The sequence below is a fragment of the Tiliqua scincoides genome, chromosome 1 (assembly GCF_035046505.1).
Source record: "Tiliqua scincoides isolate rTilSci1 chromosome 1, rTilSci1.hap2, whole genome shotgun sequence".
Classification (NCBI taxonomy): Eukaryota; Metazoa; Chordata; class Lepidosauria; order Squamata; family Scincidae; genus Tiliqua; species Tiliqua scincoides.
In genome coordinates this window covers 15,265,050-15,280,787 of record NC_089821.1, presented here as the reverse complement: position 1 = coordinate 15,280,787, position 15,738 = coordinate 15,265,050, and the positions used below count along the sequence as shown (strand labels likewise).

Sequence of the window (15,738 nt, the reverse complement as noted above, 5' to 3'; positions counted from 1 at the left end):
AAAGAGCCAGAGGAGCCACAATTGAAACTTTTTAAGTGTTCTACTACTTTAATTATCTCCATGGAAAGGCTTGGAAGTTTTAGCATTTAATATTGATGCATATAACCGACGTTACAAATTTGGTTCTGTCGAAGCTGTTTTGTTTTAAAAGTATTTCATTGCATTACAACCATTTATTTCCTTTTCTCACTGGAGACCCACTCAGAAAATCTGGTCACCTTAATTGGACTAGTCAATGAATTATTTTAACAAGAGAGTCACCCTGCCATCTATAAACTTATGGTAACAAATTACTTGTGGCAGTATAATATTTTAAGACATTCCGTTTTCTCTTCAACCTATTCAAAGTTCATTGTAACCTCCCATCTACTGTATACACACTTTGTCAGCAACCACCAAACAGTATGTTAAGTGCCTATAACAGACACAATCCTACACATGTTTACTCAGAAGTGAGTCCCACTGAGTTCGTTACTCTCAGGTAAGTGTGCATATGACTGCAGTCTAACAACCCAATCTTAAACTACCCAGCACACAGGACTGCCACGACAACAAAAATGGCTGTTGTGGTACCTTAAGAGCATGGGGCAAACGCCAGCGGCTCCTTCGGGGAAGGGGACATTTGTCCCCTTCCCCCGGGTAAGGAAAGTAGCTGCAAAATGGGGCTACTTGATTCTGTGACAGCCCTTGGGCGGGTGCAGAATCAAGAGCCTCCATGTTGGGCCGTGAGGCCTGACACAGAGCTCAGGATCCAGTGGAACTGAGCTCCACTGGTCCTGCCTACCTTCTGCCTCACTCCCTTCCCCAGCACCCCACCTCCCCCCACCTACCTCTCCACTGTCCAGTGTTCCACTGATACTACTTCAGCTCTGGCTGGCACTGGACTAGCTCCAGCACTGGGCTAGTGCCAAGGGCTTGCAAACATGCTCTACAGCATGTTTATGACAGCGCGCGCTGGTGGTGAGCCGGCGTGCTCTGTTTAGGATTGGGCTCTAAGCCTGCTATGTGTACCAAAAGAACAAATATATGTTTCTTTTCCTATGTGGGCAGGGTAACCATTTGACTTCCCAGTGGACTCATTAGCCCACAAAATCTTATGCTGAAACTGGTCCATCTTTCCATGACACACTGTTCTTGCTGAAACTGCCTAGTGTAACTATCCCTCCGAAATGGGGCATTTGGTGGACCGCTGTGAGATACAGGAAGCTGGACTAGATGGGCCTATGGCCTGATCCAGCAGGGGTGTTCTTATGTTCTTAACTACAATTCCCAGGAAGCCTTGCAGGTCTCTTGTTATCTGGTGTGCTCCCTGGGGCATTTGGTGGGCCGCTGTGAGATACGGGAAGCTGGACTAGATGGGCCTATGGCCTGATCCAGCAGGGCTGTTCTTATGTTCTTAACTACAATTCCCAGGAAGCCTTGCAGGTCTCTTGTTATCTGGTGTGCTCCCTGGGGCATTTGGTGGGCCGCTGTGAGATACAGGAAGCTGGACTAGATGGGCCTATGGCCTGATCCAGTGGGGCTGTTCTTATGTTCTTAACTCTCTTTAAATGCACTGCCTTTTGGAAATGTGTTGTTATTCAAAAGCAAGTCTTTGGACCTTGCGATGAATCTTCCTCATGCGCCACTCACTGAAGTTTGAATCACAACCTCAGTCATGGCCTTAAAGAATTTGTCTCTACAAAGCCCCACTTCAATGATTCTGCAGCAGTTTATGAAACACTAAACACAAATGAGATTCTGTATTCTCCAGAAAATCCACTTGCTTCGAGCAAACACACTTCACAGGCTCTTGTAAAACAAACTCCGAAGAGGTCACAACACACCACCTATTTCTTGCATCTGACAAGCGCTGTATATCTGTACCCCTACTGCAGAATTATTGCTTTCACTGAAGTCATCAAAGTGCATTGCTTCAGCTGGCTTCAGCTGAGTAGGCCTCTTTCAGCCTGTCCACTTCTCCTCAGAGGATTACAGGACGGTCCATGGACGAGAGCCAGCTGGCCCCAGTATAGCTCTTCATCTTCCTTCCCTGCCTCCCTCAGATCCACAAACAGGTTTCTCTGATCATCTTCCAAAAAACCTCTCGAAGACAAAGAAGGTACCACATTGACTGGGAAGTTCGCCACCATCGTCCAGTCATTAATTAGGAAGCAGCTCAGCATCCTTTTCTAAACAAGCCTCAGTGCTTGGACATGAAGAGAGAAAACACACACACACTGGTCTAAACAAAGTCAACTGAGATTAAACAAGCCTGAAGGGCACCCTTCAGGCCTGAAAGGAACAAGCCACATCCTGCCACGTTAAACCTGAATTTAGCAAATAGCCAAACTTAGTTTTCCCCTGATAAAAACAGGTACCCAATTCACAAACCACTCCACTTTTTGATGAATTAGAAGAATGTGGGAAAGATTTTGGGATTAGAGGACATCCTTCTCAATAGGGCACAATTCATATATTGCACCATCAACAATAGAAGCTGCTGCCACTCAATCACCCACAACATTCCTTCCTGGGTCTAGTTACTCACCCAGCTCTATCCTTGTTGGCATCCTTCAGTCTTGAAAGACTATGGTATCGCACTCGGAATGGTGGATGGCTGAAGATCTGTCAGTGTGTGAAAAGCTAAAGGTGCAATATCCTAGTTGTGAACAGACAATGTTATTTTTAAAATAGTTTTCCTAGTTGCAAAGCTGACAGTATATCCATACAGAATTAGCTATTGTCCCTAGCCATAATTCATGACAAAACAGTAAATTAAGAAATCATACACATTCAAGATACTGTATAAAGCATCAAATATTCCAAACAGATGTCTCTTTGCTTGCATTTCAACTCATATCTCATTTCAAGAGCTGGTCGACTAAACTGTACCACTTCAAACTACAGGTTGAAGCTCAATGTGATTGAACACACACACGCAAAATCCCTGCACACAGAAAATTAGCTGTCACGGTGAAGCCTAGGCTACCACTTTTCTCCCAACATACTGGGTTTTACATTTACTTTTTTTTTTAATGTGCAGGAATTTGTTTTGCTTTGGAGAAGTGTTCAACCATGTTAACCCCCACTCTGAAGTGGTATAGCCCAGCACAGGTTTCATACCTCAAGCAAACAAGGCCACAGTCATACAGGAGAATTTTGAATAGCAGGAGAATATTGCTACCTTGAATAGCAATAATTAATGTTCACTTTGCAGTCACTGAAGTATTGTACTATGTTTCAAAGAGAAGAGAGAGCTGGAGGGAGCTGTAAGTGTCAATGTTCACAAATGGGGATTGGCACTTTTTAAGTTCCATATCATCACCTTCTCAAAGTACAGTAGATCATCTTCAGCAAAATAAACCAGGATTTCAGATTAATCACATAATCCAGCTAATATTTAATACATAAAACAGCTAATATTATAATCCCATTGTACAAATTGATGGTAAGGCCACACCTGGAGTATTGTGTCCAGTTCTGGTCACCGCATCTCAAAAAGGATATGGTGGAAATGGAAAAGGTGCAAAAGAAGGCAACTAAGATGATTGCTGGGCTGGGGCACCTTCCTTATGAGGAAAGGCTACGGCGTTTGGGCCTCTTCAGTCTAGAAAAGAGACGCCTGAGGGGGGACATGATTGAGACACACAAAATTATGCATGGGAAGGATAAAGTGGATAGAGAGATGCTCTTTACACTCTTACACAACACCAGCACCAGGGGACATCCACTAAAATTGAAAGCTGGGAGAGCTAGGACAGACAAAAGAAAACATTTCTTTACTCAGCATGTGGTTGGTCTGTGGAACTCCTTGCCACAGGATGTGGTGACGGCATCTGACCTGAATGCCTTTAAAAGGGAATTGGACAAGTTTCCGGAGGAAAAATCCATTACGGGGTACAAGCCATGATATGTATGCGCAACCTCCTGATTTTAGAAATGGGTTATGTCAGAATGCCAATGCAAGGGAGGGCACCAGGATGCAGGTCTCTTGTTATCAGGTGTGCCCCCTGGGGCATTTGGTGGGGCTGCTGTGAGATACAGGAAGCTGGACTAGATGGGCCTATGGCCTGATCCAGTGGGGCTGTTCTTATGTTAATCCAAGGTCCAGCACAGAATGTAGGGCAGAGATGTGTGAAGGCTGACAATAGAATTATCACATGTTAACTTAGAAGTGGTTACACACGTGTGCAAGCACACACAGTCACCTGTATTATTTGGCCAAGTGAAGAATTGCAGCACACTTTTGCACCTGGAATAGAGATTTGGGGAAGAAACAACATTCCCAGTGCCTAGCGGGCAATATGAATGGTTTCACATTCACCATGTGAAAAATAGTAGGCTGCATTCACACCACAAGACTTGTGCTTTTTTGGCTTTCAATTTGTAAAGAACACATTTTAAGGAATTGTTGTGGCAGTGACTAGAAGAGGCTAAAGGTCTAGAAACCAGGAGAAGGTAGTACTTTTTCATAGCGATCTTCAGGGACCCTTTCCCAACAGTGTAGCTTCCACTGTGCCATTAGTCCTTGCTTTCTCAAGTAGATAATTCTATAGCATAGGTCATATATATTGTACAGGAGGGGCTAAGGAAAGGGGGGAGATTCAGTTAACAGCCCTCATTTACTAAGTGCTTCTGTTCAAAATTAACTAAAATCTTACTAACTATTCCCCAATTCCCATTATTCCTTAATCACCAAAATCCTACAGAGTTGTCTCAAAGAAACTTCTAACAATACATCAAGCAAACAAAATATCTGTACATGCTTAATCTGCCCATATTTATTCTGCTTAAGGTGAAGAGAACTAGACTTCAGTTCCATCCTAAATCTGGTATTGTCTTGCAGACAATTACCATATAAGAAAGAATAAGCCAAGAACAGGCCTCTGTGCCTCTGAGCTCTTTCTTTCTCTTGCTAGCTCAGGATAAAATGGAAGGCGAGTAGAACAAATAGTTGATTTCCCTTTGGAGATTAGAGAAATTCTACCAAGGCATCAGTAGCAGGAGTTCACCTCAGGTTTCAAAAGAATTCTTTGGAAAAGCACACGCTTCACCAAGGAGTTCTTAAGACCCAGACCTGCCTTGACAGCACGTGGGCACAATAAGCAGTCTGGCTACTTTAATGTTTACAAAAAGTGATTCTGCAGATGGAGGCTTGCAAGCTTTTCAGTGGGAGGGGTTTCAAATAATTGCTTTCAGCATAAACTAGACATTGGTCAGTACCACCATCAGTTAATGCACTCCAGCCGCAGACTCAGACTATAAGAAATTCTGTATGTGTGATGACTCAGACAAAAAATGTGACCCTAAAATGGTTTATGGACAGAGAGACCTTTCCCTAAAACATTTGGAAGTCAATATATCACATTTACTAACATACAGTTGGGGAAGAAGAACATTGTTCTGGTTAGCTTGCTGTTAAGGAACACCTTCTCCTGATGACTTCAACTGCACAACTTCTCTAAAGCAGCACCTCTGAAGTGTGCTTACTTCAGCTTTCATTTCACAAGCCTCTCATTTCCAGTGGCTAAGCAATTCGCAGTGTGTTGGGGCTACAAAGCTATGCACACTTACTGCTGAGTAAATCCCATTCCACCATGAATGGGTTCTGAGAAAACGTGCAAAGGATCAGGTGACAACCCTGTTGAATGCACATGCCTTGCATTGCAGTATGCTTTATATAAGCACTCATTACTTGTAATTAGACACAACTAGACAAACTTACAGATGGGTAAATCGAGGAACTTGTTTGTCCTTCTTCCCCTACAGCACACAATTAGGCAAGAGCAAAGCACCTATACTCAGCAGTTTGGGCTTCCAAGCCCCCCACTTAACCAACCTGGTTTCTCTGGTTTTTCAAACAACTTACAGTACCTCACGCTCTGAAGGAAAGTAGAGACATGGCTGTGTCTGTACTAGCTAATTCTTGGGCCAACAAGTCACCATGAAAAAGAAAATCCTTGGTTGTAAAACCATCACAAGTTAAATTCCCAATCATGGGAGGAAAATGGGTGCAACTATGACAGCTGGCAGTCTCTCAAGGATTTGCTACCTTAATGCAAGAGTCTTCCCTCAACATTTTTAATCCTGCTCCTTAAAATGAATCAGTTGTGTCAATTGATGCAATGAGTTGGGAACAAAGGCTATATCTCTCCATTTGAACAGCACAGAGGTATAAGAAACCCATTGCTAGTGGCATAGCTAGAGGGTGTATGTTTCCATTTTGCTCTAGTCCTGAATGGCTCCAAAGGAGAGGGGAGGGACCATTTGCATGGCTTGCACTGCAGTGAGGCATCTGCAAAATTTAGTGCTTTGTAGCCCCTCTAGCTATGCTACTGCCTGTAGCTTTTAAGTTGTTTCCAAAGGCTTGTTTTAACCAAGCAGTCACTTATTGCTCAATTCCTCATTCAAGATTAGGGTATCTCCTGTCTCCCCTTTGTTTGAAGAAGTTGCTTTATTACACTTATCCATCCCAGCCTAGTCAGAAGTCTCTCCTGGATGGCACAAACATACAACCTGATGGGCACCCAAGTATAAGTGACTTTCCAGTCATACAACAAGTTCTGGAAAGCAGAAGTGGCCACCCCAGAGCATTTGGAAGCATTCCTGCCGCATCTCCCCACACAACCAGGTCAGCATCAGTACACTACAAAAAAAAGAACTTCCCAATTACAGGACTCACCTTAGTGCTAATATCTTCCCTCTTGTTTCCCGGCTTGCTTCTCCTCAGCTTGATAGAGGGAGATCGAAGCAGGTTCTTAATTCTGCTTGTTATCGTTGAACCTTCAACTGACATCATAGCTTCTGTGCTAAGGGAGCACTACCCCCCTCTCAAACACTAGTCCCCACCCCAGTCACTGGCTCACACACCAGAGAAGCCGAGGCCAGTATAGCTGCCCTTCACATCTCTCTCAAGAGACATCAGATTCCAGGCACGCCTCCTTTACTTCTTCACAAGACTCTTCCTTCAGGGCACAGGTGTTTTAAGCTTTTGATTGGTTCAGATGTCTCTCTTAGCCATTCAAAAGGCCCAGATCATTGTGGACCTGTGGGAGAAAAAAATTATACTTGTTGGAAGAACATTTTAAACTTTACTCTCATAGAGAATGGCAAACATCCCAGATCAAATGCCAACGAATCTCATCAGGATTTGTGGGAATTTTTCTTTTCAGATGTAAGTGGCCACATTAGACAGTTGCAAAATGAAACCATAACAAGCAGTACGCTATAAATATCAGAATTTAAAGTTAGAATCCTGACATGCTCTTTTCTCCCAGATAACGATTACGGTCAAATCTTGACCAGGACTGGGGAGCAGTCATTCAAGACTAGAGATTCACACAGGACCATCTCTTGGCAGAATCAGGGGCAGCTTTCCAAGAGGAGCACCTCACAGTGTGGAGTCACCACCCATTACACATTGTTTCGGTATTTAAATGGCAACCTAAGGAAATAGAAGCCACATGGATAAGCAATGAGTAAAAGAAGAAAACTTATTCCTGGTAGTTCATATTATGAAACCAGATTTTAAGTGTACAGTGCAGGAAATCTAAAACCATACACTTCTTCCGAACACCTACACTCATTTCAGAAGAGGAGAATCGTGGCCAGCCAGGATTGTTATAAGAGGCTTGAGGCTCAAAACCTTCCTCACCTTTAACTGGGGTGAAGGGGGGTGGATTCCACCCACCCAGAGATTGTTAGAGGGGGCAGAACTCCCCTCCATGCACCCACCCACCCAGATATCTGTTGCAGAGGGTAGATCTCCTCTCCTTGCACCCACCCACCCACTCAGAGATCTGTTGCAGAAGGTAGATCTCCCCTCCTTGCACCCACCCAGAGATCTGCAAGAGACATTGGCGGTCAAAAATCTGTTCCTGCCCGCAAATGAAAGAGGAGGTGATGGCCAGCCCTTGCCAGCGTTGGAAGAAGGGGCTCTTCTGCGGGGACTGGGCAAGCGGGAGGCTGTCCGACCCATCAGGACCATTTCTTCCCTCCCACTAAACCCCCTTCCCGGCTCCAGCTTTGTGACCTGGGCGAAGAAGAGGCAGCGGCGGGCGCTCTGTGGATGGAGAGGGCGGAGAGACGGGTGGAGGCGAGGCGAGCCTCCCTCCCCGGCGCCCGTCCAGACACTCCATCCCCCCAAGACAGCAAGGAAGGGAAGAAGCCAGCGGAGCGGCGGGGCGCCCTGCCTCCTTCCCTCGCACGCGTGGCCGCTGCTCTGCAGGGCTGCAGCTGGAAGGAGGGCGGAGCGGGGAAGTGGGGCTGGGGGAAGGTCGGGGGTTCCTCCCGCAGGGGAGAGCCAGCGGAGGGGAGGGCTGGAGCAGGGCCGGCTCCCCCCAGCAGCAGCAGCCTGGGCAACTTGACAGCCAAAGGGCTGGCCATGCCAGGCTCGCTGGTGGGCGCCCGCAAGGACCCTCTTCCAAGGGCTGGCTGGACACACGTCTGCTCCCCAGAGGCTGGCTGGCTACAGTGCCTCAGGTCCTCCCCGCTCAGCTGCTTGCTCTCTCCCAGCCCCAGGCAGGGAACCACCTCGCCACTTACGCGCTCCGGCTCCGGCTCCGGCTCCGGCCCCTGCCTGCTGCTGCTGGGATCGCCTGTTCCTTCTGGCGCAGGATTCACACACTGACAGATCTCCAGCCAGCCAGATTCCTCTGGAGCTACGGTGGCCTCGGCAGGCCAAACCGCGAAACTGAAAAGCAAAAAAAAAAAAATCTTGTGGGGCAGCAGAGGCTCAATCAGTCCCCAGACAGAGAGAGAGAGAGAGAGAGAGAGAGAGATTAACAGTCCAGTCCTATCCACACTTTCCTAGATGTAAGCCCCATTGACACTAATGAGTAGACATGCATAAGATTGCACTGCAAAGGACCTGTCCTATCCAACTTCCCAGCACTGATGTGTGCCAACGGAGCGTGCACTGCCCCCTGAAGTGGGGGGAACAGTCTTGGAAGCCTCCCCAAGATAAGGGAGGGTCCAGCATTGATGCAGGAATGCCAACAGGGCTTGCACTGCACCATGCAGAGGGGGAACAGTCTTGGAAGCTTCCCCAAGATAAGGATCCAGCACTGATGCAGGCATGCCAACCGGATGTGCACTGCACCCTGAAGTGGGGGGAACAGTCTTGGAAGCCTCCCCAAGGTAAGGGACCATTGGTTTCCTTACCTTGGGGCTGAATTGCAGATGTACCAGGTGCTGGAAAGCTGGCTAGGATTGGGCCCTAAGATTTTCCAGTACCGGTGCAGCTGTTCCAATGGGGCATGCACTGCATCTTGTGGTGGGGCAACAGTCACAGAGGTCCCGTTAAGGTATGGCAACATTTGTTCCCTTACCTTGGGGCTGCACTGTGGCTGCACAGGTGCTGGAAAATTGGATAGGATTGGGCCCTAACAGCCCAATCCTATCCACACTTTCCTGGGAGTAAGCCCCATCGACTCAAGTGGGACTGACTTCTGAGTAGACGTGCATAGGATTGGGCTGTAAGGCTCTGACCTCCTCAGAGCTTCTGCAGGACCAAAGAGATGGGCTTTGCTTTGCCAGTGAGGGAGAGGCACTTAGAATGGTTCACCCTCCCTCCCCCTCTGGCTGCTGCCAGATCACATCTTTGCAGGCAAAATGAACTGGTTTGCAAACTCAACCAGGGGCACTGCCAGCAGTTGTTGCAAACATGCCCGTTGCTTTCTGCACAGCTGGGCTAGTTCCAAAGTGCTACAGGGCTTGAGTGATGGCCAATACTGAGGTGCCTGGTAGGTAACAAATGGCACTAGGCGAGTCAAGGTTGCAAACATTTTTTCCTCCTGGCAAAACTCACTCTGCTGCTAACAGGCACTTCACATGAAGAAAGTGAAGCTTTTCCCAGCTCAGCCAGAAAGAAGATTTCTGAAATAAATCTAATGTCACAGCTTGAAAATGAAAGGCCTACTGTGTCCCTCTGGTCTGATCTCTGAGGTTTTGTTTTTAAAGCTCTAATTCAGAGTTGCCTAGAACAATGGGTCCCCACTCTTTTCAATGTGTATGTTATTTTTAATACAGGTTGAGCCTCATTATTTGTGTGGGTTCAGTTCCAAGCACTCAGTGGATGGCAAAAAGGAACTATAGCAAATCAATTTAAAAAACAAAGTTTCTTTGCTCTGGTGATTTAAAAACAGCCTCGATGACCTTTGCAATCTAAGATAAGAGTCATTAAGAAGATAATCCATCAATCAGTTGTCCTCCAAGAGCTTAGAAAGGAGCTTTACTCAGCGCCTCCCTTCACCAAGGCAAAGTGATCACCTTTCTTTCACATGCTCAGGGGAAGGGAGGGGTCTCCTGGAGAGAGAAGGATTTACCAGCTGCCCTCTCTTTCTCTCATTAACCAGGCTATTGTTAAAGGACTGTTCAGTATTTAAAACTGATTTTAAAGAGATGCATTTTTCCCCTTCTCCAGAGATCAGCACATTTCTTCTCATTTGCAGGGGAATGGGGCTAGTCAATGGGGCTTACTCCCAGGTAAGTGTGGATAGAATTACAGCCTTTGGGGTGTGTGGAGAATTTTTTTAAAACAAATCAGCAACTACTTGGGAAGGCCAGGAAGGAGATTTCTTCCTTATTTAAATAAATTTTTACACTTATTGTAGACTTTTAATTTACTTTGGTTTGATGTTGTTGTATGGGGGTGCTAAAAATTTTCCTGCTTGATGATGTCAGTGCCGGCTATGACATCTCTTCCATGTAAATGACCACTTCTGGTGAGTCCTGACAGATTGTTATTCTAAAAAGTGGGTCCTGGTGCTAAAAAATTTGAGAACCACTGGCCTAGAACCTTCTGAATATTCCAGTTATATTTCCACCATTGACTACCTACTTCAGTTTTGTTTTGTATCTACTTCCACTGGTATTCAACTCTGAATTATTTAATGCAAGTCTTGTGTGCTCTGTTTGTGTGAGCACATTGATGAAAAATGCTCACAAAATTAGCAACAGTAATCATGACTGTAGAGTCACATGTAGATAGTAACTCCACTACTGCCAACTTCATGCCATGCCAGAGAATATTACTCAGGACATGCAGGATTATTTCACATCCTAAACTGCTGGTAGCTAAATCCTGTGTACATGTGTTTTTTTTTTAACAACTAATTTCTGCTGAGTTCAGTGACTCACTTTTCCATAACAATAATTGAAGTCAAATAGGCTTGTGCCTGTCAAACTACATAATATCAGGTTGCAGGTGTGCATACTTCTCAGTGGCAACCCAAGATTTTTGAGTGTCTTTAGTGGGGTACCAGATGCCCCACCAGTATCTCAGTTGCAACACACAAAGAACTACAATATTCTATTCTCCTCAACATGCTGTATTTGAAAAACAGGGAGGAATGGAGCAGAAGAGGAAGTGTGGAGTAGTGCCTTGAAGAGGTGGCTGACTTGCACTCCTAATTGCAGACCCAAGGCAAAAAAAAAAACAAAACAGTCTAAGGCCTCCTTTAGAAAAGCAGAGACACCTGGCACCCAGAGGTGATAGAACTGGGGGGGGGGTGTTAAAAATTTTTGTACCCCAGATGCTATGCCACTGGCATGGAGGAGAGGTGCTCTAACCCAATGTTTCTCAAAGTATGCTCCTAAGTGCCCTGGGGCTCAGGAGACCCCTTCAGGGGCTCTAAGAATTAAAAGTGGACACCATCTGCCCCTTGCCCAGCTTGTGCCACTGCTCTGGGGCTCCCTGAGATTCCATACATGCATCCACAGGGCTCTCTGAGATTCCTTTTATGAGTGGAAAGGGCTCTGGAGACCAAACAATTCAGAACTATAGACTATAACTCCTCTCCTCTACACTTCCTCTTTTGCCCCCCCCCCAATGCTGAGGAAGATAACAGAATGGCACAAGTAGCAGTGGTGGGAAGCTGGAGGTGAAGCAACCACTGCAACAGGCCAAAAGTCATGTCAGTGGCTGCCTCAGGCAACCGCTTCAATTCACCTCATGTTAAGACTGAGTCTGATACTTTTTAAAACTGCCCACTGTTGTGATGGCCTCTTGAAGAGTACACTGTTTCAATCTTCGCTATCAAACTGCTTTTCTACCTTTTCCTGTGCTGTAGTGGCAAGATATCTTTCTCTCAGCCTCACCTACCTCACAGGGTTGTTGTGAGGATGAAAGGAGGGGAACAGCTGTGTACACTGCCTTGAGCTCTTTGGAGGAAGGGTGGTATACAAACATGAAAAATAAATAAATATCTCCAAACTTTGAAATTTGGGCCAGTACTTACCTGAGAGCAAGCACCATTGAATACAATGGGACTTCTGAGTAGACATGCATTGTGCTCTAAGATTGCAGTCCCTATACCAGGTGTGGCCAACCTTTCAACTTCAGGGCTCCTAGACCTTTAACAATTGTGTAGTGGTGAGAATTTCAGCAGGTGCAGCTTATCAGGTGAGATGACAGGTTACACCTGCTGAATTTTCCCCCTGCTACACCATTGTTAAAGGTCCAGGAGCCCTAAAGTTGAAAGGTTGTCCACCCCTGGTCTAGACCCATCTGCTAGAGCTTCTCAGAACCAGAACATGCACATCTATGCAGCCATATCGCCCTTTCTCCCAGCCACCATATTAGATGTATGAGCAGAGGCTCCTCTGCTGCAGTGGTCTGTCCCTTATCTACCGAATCCTGAGGCTGCCATAACTTATACTGAGTCAGACAGTTCAGCAGCTTTCTGAGTTTCTCTATTCTGGATGTGGCATGATCCTGTTTATTCAGAAGTAAGCTCTACTGAGCTCAGTCCCTCTTATTCCCAGCTACACGTTCATGGAATTGTAACCTTAGTCCAAAGAAAACGTGCCTGAGATTGTGGCCTAAAGGAGTTAGTTTCTTATGTAATTCCATTAGTTCCTATAGTAGCTTTTTGGTAAACTTGTTTTCTATTTTGCATCAAAAATATCACTAAAAAAGTTACTGATAACTGTTGGTAGGGCAGCGTGCAAGGCACTCCCCGCCTTTTTCCTGTCAGGAATTCCCCTGGTGTTCTGCCTTCTTCTGTCATGTCCAAGCTTCCCTCTGCATGCTTAGATGAGCTGCATTTAGACATTCTCTGCCTTCCACATTTCCTCCAGAACGTCTATTTTGATAGCTTAACTGCTATGGTTACTAACATTATTGTAGAAACTTACTGCCAATAAATGAGGCAAATAAAGTTTAGCAGTTCATTATCATGAGGCACATGAGGAGCTCAAGGAAGTAGGCCACCATGTTCCTCAAAGGAAAACATTCAAATGTTAACGAAACTTTATCTTTCTTCTATCTCCAGTTTACACAAAACAGTCCAATTGAGTGTGCTTGTCATATTCCCTCCTTTTACTCACGTCACTTATGTTTTACCACATTGGGTGCCTACCCAACTACATGTAGGAAACTTGGTTGCATCTTCTTCTCTAGATGCCTCAGGAATGGGGCCAACCTCTCCAGAAACATCTTTCTAAAGACCTCTGGTTGTTCTTACTTGCTTTTTATTGCTGTAACCCAGGCTTTGGGTCCATTTTGAAATTATCCATTGTGAAATTCCCGCATGTTTCAAGGTTTGACTGACATGTATTTTATCCACTATTAGGAATGTGAGAACTGCTGGATTGCAACAAAGGTCTATCTATTGTACTTCCAACAATTGCCAGACAGAGGCTTAGGGGAAGCTTGTAAGCAGAACATTAAGGCAATAGCCCTCAGCTATATCAGTTCTACAGGCCAGTGTACAAGGTTCTCCCCCCCCTCCATTTTATAATCACAACAGTCCCATGAGGTAGGCTCAGCTGGGAAGTGGTGATGGGGACAAGGTCACCTAATAAGTGACCTTGTAGGGATGACTGAGTAGGGATTGGCCTCGAGGTCACATTCAGCCACTGCCACTTCCTTAGCTTCTCACACAATCCCAGCAATTTCCATAATTTAGGCCCCTATCACTGTTGTAATTATGAGCACATTCCCACCCACCCCCCTTGATAAGATTGGTTAGGTCACCAACTGACCAGAAAAATGGTTGTGCCAGTCTGCTCCTATGTCCCTAATAGTAGCATGATTTGCTAATTCCTGCAGATCAGATGCTATTAAAGGCATAGGAGAAGGAACCAGTAAGTGAGTTGGCAACATTTTCCTTTGTCTGTGTTTCATGGACTTAGGGCAAGGAAAAACAAGTTTCTGTGGTACTCTAAAACAGAATGTGCCCATTCATGTTATTGCCTTCTTTGGTGCTTATTACTGCTTTGATTCTTATTGAACTTCCCATGAGTCTTCACATGGCTCAGAAGTCTGGCCACCCACCACCTGTTGTTGTGTAACAGAATGAAGATTTGGCTGTTAGTTTAGATTCAGGATTTTGTCATGTATCTGATTGCCTGCTTTCTCTTTAATTGCTATCCCACCCCCTAAGGTGATTGGGAAAAGAGGGTGGTGCCTCATCATTGCATTTCTAGCCAGTTGGGTTTGTTCCTGGCAAGATCTGCAGCTGTACTACACTTAGAAGCTCACAGGAAAAATTGTGCAATTCCTAAGTCAGAGCTGTGCCTGAAAGGCATAAAATGGATGGGAAGATACAGATTCACTTCTCTGTAGATCAAATTTTTGGGGGAGAGGGAGTGTGTGTGTATTTTATTTATTTATTTATTTCAAATATTTATATGTTGCTTTTTTTCCTCATAAAATGGGACATTAATATATTCCTGCATGCTTGCTTGCTTGCTGGTGTTTAAACCAAGGCCTTGATATTAAGGCCACTATCCTACGCATGCTTTTTTGGGAGAATGTCTCACAGAACCTGGTGAAACCATTTTTGCAAGGTGGATATAGAACTATGTCCCCTTGTCCTATATATAAGCAAATGTACAACAAAAATACAGATAAAAATTATTCATTGCAAAAATAAACACGTTTATTAAAACTACCAGTGAAACTGTCAATCATAAGCAAATGTTACATTGTGCAAAAATGATAATGTAACCATCACTTCTGCGATATAAATGAATACACTTAGAAGGCTGATACCACAGTAATAATCCTTAGCATGTGTGTGGGGGGGTTCTTTCTATGAGAGCAGTGTTACCTATGAATAATTGTGATTTGTCCTTACAAAAACCCTGTAAGTTGACAGCATTATCTGTGTATTGCAGCTGAGACTTGAGAGTGGTATGCCTAAAACTGCCTTGTCAGAATTCATGGTAGGAACAAGATTCAAACCAGGAAATTCCTGAGTTCAGTCCTTAACTGTGCACATCTACTTCAAAATAGGCCGCACTGCTTTCAATAGGCCTTACTTCCTGGTAAGTGTGTATACTATACATGCTTGATTTATATTTCCGTGAGTAAATATAAACCTTTGTGCCTAGGATTGCAGCCTCACAACACACTATGAATGTTTACTCAGAACTTGTGTTCAGTGGAACTTACTCCCAGGAAAGTGTGCATAGGATTGCAACCTTAATGATTTCAAATATGCCAAAACACTGAACCTCTTATGACTCAAGGACATCTGATAAGAAAAAGGGTTCTAGAAAAATATGTAACAGAAAAAGGTATGACATCTTGCTTGACTTACTGCTCTGATGAAAATGTTTTAAAAACATTTTCTAAAACAGTGTCCAGCTCTGTCTTTCTGTAGCAATGTGGATTGTTGAACTGGCTGCACTTCTGTGGTTAAATGGCTGCAGAAATTCACACTTCAGCCTGTGAGTCACATTATGCCCAAGGTGCAAGGATATCTGGTAGAACATCACACAACACCTTTTACTTATTATGAGTTATGG

The 15,738-nt window shown here is 44.9% G+C and overlaps 1 protein-coding gene across 1 annotated transcript in view; it reads right to left on the bottom strand.

Moving 5' to 3' along the window:
- MAPKBP1 (mitogen-activated protein kinase binding protein 1) overlaps nucleotides 1-8,582 on the bottom strand; it is a 127,754-nt gene extending 119,172 nt beyond the window's left edge. Inside the window, exons 1-2 of the mRNA XM_066630881.1 lie at nucleotides 8,527-8,582; nucleotides 6,665-7,028 (exon numbers count right to left, since the gene is read on the bottom strand). Of these exons, the coding sequence (XP_066486978.1) occupies nucleotides 6,665-6,781 (117 nt within the window). The 5' untranslated portion in view covers nucleotides 6,782-7,028; nucleotides 8,527-8,582. The remainder of the gene's footprint in view (nucleotides 1-6,664; nucleotides 7,029-8,526) is intronic.
- Between the last annotated feature and the right edge of the window lie 7,156 nt (nucleotides 8,583-15,738).